At 31.2% G+C, this 11,076-nt stretch overlaps 1 protein-coding gene across 7 annotated transcripts in view; it reads left to right on the forward strand.

Annotated features, from left to right (window-relative positions):
* The window catches only part of nrxn2b (neurexin 2b), a 786,445-nt gene that overhangs the window by 133,182 nt on the left and 642,187 nt on the right, over window positions 1–11,076 (forward strand). For 5 of the 7 annotated variants that reach the window (XM_052140149.1, XM_052140185.1, XM_052140162.1 and 2 more), the window contains exon 3: window positions 4,627–4,644. In XM_052140149.1, the coding sequence (XP_051996109.1) occupies window positions 4,627–4,644 (18 nt within the window). The remainder of the gene's footprint in view (window positions 1–4,626; window positions 4,645–11,076) is intronic. The other 2 variants (XM_052140157.1, XM_052140178.1) reach the window with 1 other exon arrangement.

Below are 11,076 nucleotides of genomic sequence, written 5' to 3' on the forward strand. Positions count from 1 at the left end.
ATAGACGTATATATTAATATACAAATAATATACATTTCATAATATACATTAATATACAAATAATATACTTTTCATAATATACATTAATATAGACATAATACACATTAATATACATTTCATAATATACAAATAATATACATTTCATAATACGCATTAATATACACATAATATACATTAATATACACATACATTTCATAATATACAAATAATATAAATTTCATAATACGCATTAATATACACATAATGTACATTACTATACACATATTATACATTTCATAATATACATTAATATAGACATAATATACATTAATATACATATAATATACATTAATGTACAAATAATATACATTTCATAATATACATTAATATAGACATAATATACATTAATATACACATAATATACATTTCATAATATACATTAATATAGACATAATATACATTAATATACAAATAATGTACATTAATATACAAATAATATACATTTCATAATATACTTTCATATACACATAATATACTTTTCATATACATTAATATACTTTTTATAATATATTTATGCATAATATACATTAATATAGACAAAATATACATTAATTTACATTAATATACATTTCATAATATACAAATAATATACATTTCATAATACGCATTAATATACACATAATATACATTAATATACACATACATTTCATAATATACAAATAATATAAATTTCATAATACGCATTAATATACACATAATATACATTAATATAGACATAATATACATTAATATACAAATAATATACATTAATATACAAATAATATACATTTCATAATATACTTTCATATACACATAATATACTTTTCATATACATTAATATACAAATAATATACTTTTCATAATATACATTAATATACAAATAATATACTTTTCATAATATTCATTAATATAGCCAAATTATACATTAATTTACATTAATATACATGTCATAATATACAAATAATATACATTTCATAATACGCATTAATATACAAATAATATACATTTCATAATATACATTAATATACAAATAATATACATTTCATAATGTACTTTCATATGCACATAATATACTTTTCATATACATTAATATACAAATAATATACTTTTCATAATATACATTAATATACAAATAATATGCTTTTCATAATATACATTAATATACACAAAATATATATAAATTTACATTAATATACATTTCGTAATATACAAATAATATACATTTCATAATACGCATTAATATACACAATGTATTTATTAAATGTAAATAATATACTTTTCATAATATATAAATAATATTTCATAATATACAAATAATATACATTTCATAATACGCATTAATATACACATAATATACATTCATATACACATAATATACATTAATATACACATAATATACATTAATATACACATACATTTCATAATATACATGAATATAAGGTTCTTTGAGCTTTAAATATAGAATGGATGAAGTTCATTATTGTCTTTTTGATTGATGGAACTCGACATTGTTTTCAAGTGGTTTTCATTTTAAGCGTATTAGGGGCCGTTCACACCGAATTTGTTTTTGTGTCTGTCCACCCTGTTTTTCAAGTCTATGTAAACAAGCTTTAGGTGGACCTCTTCAACCTTTGTGCAGCTTGTCATGCTGGTGCCCCGCTGGGAAAGAAGTGTTGTCCCATGTTGTGTCATGTGTAGATTATTTGTAGATTATATATAGATTGTGTCATGTGTAGATTATATATAGATTGTGTCATGTGTAGATTAATTGTAGATTATATATAGGTTGTGTCATGTGTAGATTAATTGTAGATTATATATAGGTTGTGTCATGTGTAGATTATTTGTAGATTATATGTAGATTGTGTCATGTGTAGATTATATATAGATTGTGTCATGTGTAGATTATATGTAGATTGTGTCATTGTAGATTATGTATAGGTTGTGTCATGTGTAGATTATTTGTAGATTATATATATCGATTGTGTCATGTGTAGATTATATGTAGATTGTGTCATGTGTAGATTATTTGTAGATTATATGTAGATTGTGTCATGTGTAGATTATATATAGATTGTGTCATGTGTAGATTATATGTAGATTGTGTCATTGTAGATTATGTATAGGTTGTGTCATGTGTAGATTATTTGTAGATTATATATCGATTGTGTCATGTGTAGATTATATGTAGATTGTGTCATGTGTAGATTGTGTGTAGATTATATATCGATTGTGTCATGTGTAGATTATTTGTAGATTATATATATAGATTGTGTCATGTGTAGATTATATGTAGACTGTGTCATGTGTAGATTATATGTAGATTGTGTCATGTGTAGATTATATATATAGGTTGTGTCATGTGTAGATTATTTGTAGATTATATATCGATTGTGTCATGTGTAGATTATATGTAGATTGTGTCATGTGTAGATTATATATATAGATTGTGTCATGTGTAGATTATTTGTAGATTATATATATAGATTGTGTCATGTGTAGATTATATGTAGATTGTGTCATGTGTAGATTATATGTAGATTGTGTCATGTGTAGATTATATATATAGGTTGTGTCATGTGTAGATTATTTGTAGATTATATATATAGATTGTGTCATGTGTAGATTATATGTAGACTGTGTCATGTGTAGATTATATGTAGATTGTGTCATGTGTAGATTATATATATAGATTGTGTCATGTGTAGATTATATGTAGACTGTGTCATGTGTAGATTATATGTAGATTGTGTCATGTGTAGATTATATATATAGGTTGTGTCATGTGTAGATTATTTGTAGATTATATATCGATTGTGTCATGTGTAGATTATATGTAGATTGTGTCATGTGTAGATTATATATATAGATTGTGTCATGTGTAGATTATATGTAGATTGTGTCATGTGTAGATTATATATATAGGTTTTGTCATGTGTAGATTATTTGTAGATTATATATATAGATTGTGTCATGTGTAGATTATATGTAGACTGTGTCATGTGTAGATTATATGTAGATTGTGTCATGTGTAGATTATATATATAGGTTGTGTCATGTGTAGATTATTTGTAGATTATATATCAATTGTGTCATGTGTAGATTATATGTAGATTGTGTCATGTGTAGATTATATATATAGATTGTGTCATGTGTAGATTATTTGTAGATTATATATATAGATTGTGTCATGTGTAGATTATATGTAGATTGTGTCATGTGTAGATTATATGTAGATTGTGTCATGTGTAGATTATATATATAGGTTGTGTCATGTGTAGATTATTTGTAGATTATATATATAGATTGTGTCATGTGTAGATTATATGTAGACTGTGTCATGTGTAGATTATATGTAGATTGTGTCATGTGTAGATTATATATATAGATTGTGTCATGTGTAGATTATTTGTAGATTATATATATAGATTGTGTCATGTGTAGATTATATGTAGATTGTGTCATGTGTAGATTATATATATAGATTGTGTCATGTGTAGATTATATGTAGATTGTGTCATGTGTAGATTATATGTAGATTGTGTCATGTGTAGATTATATATATAGGTTGTGTCATGTGTAGATTATTTGTAGATTATATATATAGATTGTGTCATGTGTAGATTATTTGTAGATTATATATATAGATTGTGTCATGTGTAGATTATATGTAGATTGTGTCATGTGTAGATTATATATATAGATTGTGTCATGTGTAGATTATATGTAGATTGTGTCATGTGTAGATTATATGTAGATTGTGTCATGTGTAGATTATATATATAGGTTGTGTCATGTGTAGATTATTTGTAGATTATATATATAGATTGTGTCATGTGTAGATTATATGTAGATTGTGTCATGTGTAGACTGTGTGTAAATTAGCTCAATATCTGTTGGACAGCCAGTTGCATGAAAATAATTAATCCTGTTCTAGATTTTTTGCATCATGTCGTTTATATTTACATTACATTTATTCGTTTGGCAGACTCTTTTATCCAAAACGACCTTTGAATCAAGTTTCTATTCTTGTCTTAACCCAGTGGATTTGTTTTGTATTAAGAACATTTCTAAATGATGTCAGCTTTCTCTGAGAACAAGAGTTATTATGTTATTATCTTATGGCATTTTAATTCTCAAGTAAATAGATCTTGTTTTATGAATGTTCAGATATTTTATTGAAAAATAAAAAGACAGAAATACTCAGTCAGTAAGTATCCATTATTTCAACTGTGTTAACAATGTGACGCTGGTTAATCCTGTAAACACAATGATTTATGAATCATTAAAACAATGTTTACATGCAAGAAATCACATGAATGATATCAATAACACGTGACAGGAAGTTTCACCTCAAATGAGGATTTACACACTTTACAGCTCAAACATTGCACACAATAACACATGCAAAATCTTCACATCTCTGCTTTTAATCCTCCATTGTAAGTGTTTTACAGAGATTATTTCTATGTACATTATTATGCCCCTCATTGAGCAGAAGAACAGTGTCATTTCTGTTCCTCAGCAGGTGTTTTACCCTTGAAATGAGATGTGTGATCTGTGTATTCTCTCTCTCTCTCCTCTGCTGTCCGTATCCTGTGGGAACAGAAGAATACGCAGTGGAAGGTAAGAGCGCTGATTATTCTACAGAAACTTTGGATGCATTTCAGGCTTTTGTCAGATTGGACTGCGGTTTTGGTGACTTCAGGGGCTTTTATTTACTGCCCTACTTTATCTCAATTTCTTTTCTTCTTATAAGTTGGTTTGATTTGAGTTTTGAATCAGTTTTAAACATCAGTTGTAGCCTGTTGTGTGAAAAGAACGTGTGCGTTTATTATAAGGAGTTATAATGAGGAATTTGAATTTATTGGCTCAGTATATTGGTGGATTTATTAAAGGACACAGTTAACCGTGTGTGTGTGTAAGAGAGAGAAAGAGTGCTTTCTGTAGATATACAGTAATATCAGGTGAAACACATCAATCTTGTTGTGATTTTTGTAACTAGCCAATGTCTTTGGTTGTTTTGATATGGCTCTTTAAAATTGCTCATAATTTGGTGAATTAACATGAAACTAAAGCTTTAAAAGACTTGGAACGACTTCATAACCGTGTTTTTACTGAAATAATCAACACCTTAATCATTATTCAGCAATATACAATAGATAGAGTACACCTGTCAGTGTGACCGCTGTGTGCACTTTATATTCCCCTTTTTGATTTTCACTAATAGCAATTAATAAACGAAAAAAATATACATTTCTAGAGCATATTTCCTAAAAATGAATGTCCTCGTATGTGGCAAATAAACAACGCTGTGTACAGAATGTGACCCTACTGGGTGAAAGTTGAAAGGTTAAACCCTGGTGTAGGATGTGTTTCGGGTATCTGTATGTGTTCTTCTCTCAGGACACTGAGCAGGTGATGAATTACCCTTCCCAGCATGCATCAGGAGGGTCATCACCATGGTAACCAGCGGAGGTGTGTGTATGTGTGTGCTGAAGTGAAGCAGGTCTTTCTAGAGCTCAAGGTGAAGGGTCAGAGGTCGTGTAATTTTCTGTGTTTGGCCTGAAGAAAAGTTCTTAATTAGAGGATTATCATAAACTCTTTATTATCCACCTGTGATTGCCGTGTTTTTCTGCACACACAGATTTTGCTCTCCGATAAGTACGCACGGTTAGTGAATGAGACCCAGTCTTCATTAATGTGTTGGTCGACATTGATTTGTGGCAACCAGCACATGATAACTTGAGCTCACACTAAGAGAAGAAAGATGGTTGATGACGTGGTCAAGGTGAGCTGCTGCTGGTGTGGATTGAAGCAGGTGATATTTGTGTAGTTGTGCTGGTCAGTGAAGCTCTTTATGTGTAAATGTCACTGCGCTGGACGTCCTGTTGCAGTCAGACGACTTACATCTGCACAATGACTGTGTGACATGAATCACAGCTCTCTTCTGCAGAATAGGAGTTGTTTTGCACACATTTATCTGCTGATTGAATGAATGTGAATATAGATGAGAGAGAAATTGGCAGGCAGATGAATGAGAGCTACAACTGTAAAACAAACAATATCATTGACAGTTCTGACAAATACTGGAATTAAACACCAGACGTGTGTATTTTCACTTTGTACTTTATAGTAATTACTATGCAAACTTTGGACATGTATCCTCTTAAACTCTGGTGTATTTTAGTGCAGCTGACAGATATTTCCCACACTCAAATGTAAAAGCTCACCATTCACACATACTGGGGAAAAATGGCACAAAATTGGTCTAATTTTTCAGAGAACCCCCTTAAAATAAAAAAGACAATATGATTAACAGATTTTTTTTTTTTTTATTTAGGTTCTGTTCACCCCATCTACCTCCAAATAGTTTTATTTTATTCCTCTACATGGCAGAAAAATAATCACCTTCCATCACAATATACAGATGTTAACTGTAGGTGGCGCTCTAACACATTTTACCCCTCACAGATGTGCTCGTCCATAGACATTCAGTCTAATGTTCAGTTCAAGCAACACCCTCATTATTTTATTGAATATCTCGGCCTCTGAGTGGACTACAAGCTCAATATAAGTGGCATTAGTAAGCTGAGATCCTCCCATTTTGTGGTGATTTATAACATTTTAACATTTATAGGCAAGATGGAATATTTCTAATGATATGTATTACATTTTTTCCTGCTAGATGGCGTATTTTGTTCTGGACATGTTAGATATAACATTGGATTATTCACATAGAGGAGTAAACAATGACTCATTTTTTAGAGATCTTCCTAATGTCAAAGCAGATTTTTGGCTATTTGTGGCTAACAGCAGCAGTTATCAGAGCATAAAAGAGACATCTGATGACTTATAGAAATCATATTTCATTTTGGGATTCATTTGATATATGTCTTGTGTGCATGTGAAGGACTTTTATATTTATATGAATATTTCACTTAGGACAACTCTTGGAGTAGTATAACATGTATTTTTATTCTATATACATATTTATATATATATATATGACATGGTATAAATATGCTGCTGACAGAGAGGTGTGCTGCTTCTACTGAACAAACAAAAAATCCCCAAAACCACATTAAAGGAAAATAAAGCACATGAGATGGTTCCCCCAAACCAGCAGATCTGAGCGGCAGGCATGTGGATTTCAGACGCGTGTAGCTAGCAGTATATCCCTAGTGTGTGTTAAAATGTGTTCCCACTGGGGTTTATCTAGTGACCTTAATAAATATGTGTGATACATTTTTGGGCACATTTTTGCTCAACGCTCATTTGCGCTGCTGCAGTGTTGTTTTCTCCCTGGGCTTGAGAAAAGTGACTGCTTGAGACGATGACTAGCGTGGCACAGCAGACCCCATACTGCCTCAGACCCTGTTGGTGTATTGGTGTAAATATATTGCTGCATTACAAGAGTGGTGTGTTTTTCAAGGGTGACCCTAGATGATACATAACGATACAAATGATGGACAGGAGTATGATGACTGTGCAAATAAAGTCATCATATCAACAGCATCTGATGACATAACTGTTCCTTTAAAATGCCAAAGCATGCCAAATACAGCCATGTCCAGTTAGTGCATGCCTGCTGGTCCTAGAGCAGGGGTGGGCAAGTATTTTGGTAAAGGGGCCACATTGTATTCCTTTTGAGAGTCAATGCTCTGCATTGATTTGGTTTTTGTATCTTTTAAGCTCAGAAATATTTTTCTGAAGTGTATCTGTGACTAATGGGACTATTCTGTAATTGTTTAAAGTATTGTATTGCTCTACTAAGGTGGATACTTTTCTATTAGGCTTTAAAAACTGAATAAAGGCGGAGCTTATTATAAATTATTTATTTTATCTACTTAATTTATTATTCAATTTAACACTCTACATCATTTATAAAAACATAAAAATGTATAGAACTTTTAATGTTTGTTGCAAAGTGGGCGAGTTTTATTATTACATATTTTATTCTAAAAGCATGACTGGTTTACACGCAAAAAGTGCCATGATGCGGGTCTCGTCAATCTTTGGACTTTCCATTCAGCACACAACTGAATAACACAGGCCGCATTACTGTGACACATGATTACTGCAAAAGTTACTGTAACCTGTATACAGGTGCGAGGGGACTTCAACATTTCATTGCCGACACACTTTGTGGCCGATCGGGTGCAGACTAGCCATCAGAACTGAGTGGGCCGGCCATGAAACATGCCTAATGGTCCGCGATAAGCTAAAACGAGCCGTCGCGTTATGCAGAACAGACCACAAAATGGTGCCACAATATGACCTCTAGGGGGCACTAATTTTCAACACGAATGTTTTATGACTTTATTTTGTTATTTTAAGTATATGAATGCAGAAGTGATGTTTGATACCTCATAAGCCTGACTTATGCATACGGAGACTTCATCATGTTAAGCTTAAACCTTTTTCACGATATAGCGCACCCCTTTTGGACCCGCCGGCAGGTCCATAGAGTTTAACCCTCTGGGGTCTGAGGGTGTTTTGGGCCCTGGAGAAGTTTTGACATGCCTTGACATTTGTGCTTTTTTCAGTTGCTTAAAAACATATTAATGGCTAAAGTCTGATAACACTGTATTCAGCACAAACTGGGCTAGAATAATATGTGAGCAACATGTTTGTATTTTTGAGAAAATAACATTTATGCGTGGTTTTTGAAAAAACTAAAATATTAAGTCACTTAAATAAGGTCATATATCACATACTAAACATTTGTCCACAAGACTTTTGAGAATTGGATCTTGTAGCTCTAGAGTTTTTGCTACAAAATGATGTGAAAACCACCTGATCACTCATTCATACAAAACAATATAGTAATTGAACTTTTATATTACACTTTTAGTGTTAGAAAGGTCATATGTGAGGAGGCGTGAACTATCATGAATATTGATTGTAATTCACACCTGAAGAGACAAAAGACCCCTCCCCTGGGCCTATCAATGAGGGATAGAGAATGAATGTGAGGAGACTTAATGATCCAAATCAAGTTTTAAGTTAAATATATATAAATCTGATTATACATGTTCTTTACATAAAGACTTTACTTAATTTTAGACCTACACTACCGTTAAAAGAAGTCTCTTCTGCTCACCAAGACTGGATTTATTTGATCCAAAATACAGTAAAAACATTGTGTGAACTCTTTTTACAATTTAAAAGAACAGTTTTCTATTTGAATATATTGTAAAATGTTATTTGTGATCAAAGCTGAATTTTCAGCATCACATGATCCTTCAGAAATCATTATAATATGCTGATTTTCTAATATGGGCATATTTAAAGTGCATTTTACTCATTTAACCTGAACACATATGTGCAAGCACAAGCTTTGTTGATGATAATGAGACAGCATAAACACTAGTTAAAACATAATCTAAACATTCATATTATTTTTATATCATATTACATATCATATTTATATCATACAGCATTCAATTTAAATACACGCTTCAGACAAAACAACATTTACATGTAACTAAAACTTGCGTATTAGGACATATTTCAAATGTCAATACTCTGAATCCTGTCTGGAAACAGTCCCACTAGTAAAATATGAACATGTTTATATAAAATAGCATGTCAACTAATGAAAACTAAATGACTTACTCGTCTGAAATTGTATCCTCGGCTGGATCAAGTCTCTCTTCAAAATACAAACGTTCATCGGTGTATCGCTCTTCTTCTGAGGAAAATGTTAAATCTTCCTTTATATTCAGGAGTTTCATCGCCTGTGTATCGTTACAAACACACAGAAAAATGAACGAACTTGTTTTTAAGACACAGTCAGGGGCGTTCACCATTTCCCTTGATCGTCTCCGCACATTACTGTATGAATGGCGCCCTCTGCTGGTGGGTTTGATCACATTAGATATAATTAGCTGATCCTGAAGAAACTGTACATCACTTTGTTTCATACAGATTACATTGCAGGAGAATATTTGTTTTAAATTTGAATTGTTTTATTCAAAAGTAGACATTTTAAGCTTTCTTTAAACATATGTTTCATGTTTGTGTGATAAGTATTCGCAGAGTGTCAGATCATTTTTATGACTTGTTTCAGAAATATGCTCGTGAACAGAGACTGCTGAAAGCTCACCCTTTTTATTTTCTTTATTTTACAAAAGCACACGATTGTTGTTATTGTGAGTGTGCACAAATAAAAGTAGACAATTTATAGTCTCTAATGATGTCTTACAATTATCTGTATACCCCAAAATGACAGAGTATTTTATGTTGTTTCCGCTGTAATGACGAAAATATCCAGCAGGACGCGTCTGTCGACGCCACAGGGTTAAGATAAACCCTAAATTAAAGTCTTTTCATTAAACTGTGTCACATGAGTGTGATTGTGTTACATGTGTGTTGTGTGTTTGGACACAGTTTGTTGTTGAAGTGATACACTGAACACTTTTGAGGAGTGCCCAAATCATACGAATATTCTTGTTTTGAAATGTCTCATCATTTAACACACAAATCACAGTGACGGTGATATCCAAAAAACATATAATATAACATAATATAACATATAACATATAATCACCAAATACAAGTTACAACAATTACAATCACAGCAGTGTTTTTAAAATCAACAAACATTCCATTTATAAACAGTACACTTCATTTGCATAATTTATTCATACCACAATGCATATTTGTCTTTGAGGTGCACTTTGTTTAAAGGATGGCAGAAACAGAGAGTGAAAATATTAGAAATTAATCTGCAAATCAAATGAATCTTATTGGCAAAATCTACATAAACAAGGGGAATGTGTTTTTAGACCTTATTTAAATTATTTGATGTTATTTATTCATTTCTGTAGCGACATGATTTAACTTCAGCACATATTCTGTCTAACTTTTGTTTTTGTTTTTGTTTTACATTGATTGTGATTCATTACAGTCATGATCACTACACTCATGATCACTACACACTCATGATCACTACACTCATGATCACTACAGCCATGTCCACTATACTCAGTCATGATCACTACACTCATGATCACTACACTCATGATCATAACACTCATGATCACTACAGGC

This window comes from Xyrauchen texanus, chromosome 2, assembly GCF_025860055.1.
Source record: "Xyrauchen texanus isolate HMW12.3.18 chromosome 2, RBS_HiC_50CHRs, whole genome shotgun sequence".
NCBI classification, from domain to species: Eukaryota; Metazoa; Chordata; class Actinopteri; order Cypriniformes; family Catostomidae; genus Xyrauchen; species Xyrauchen texanus.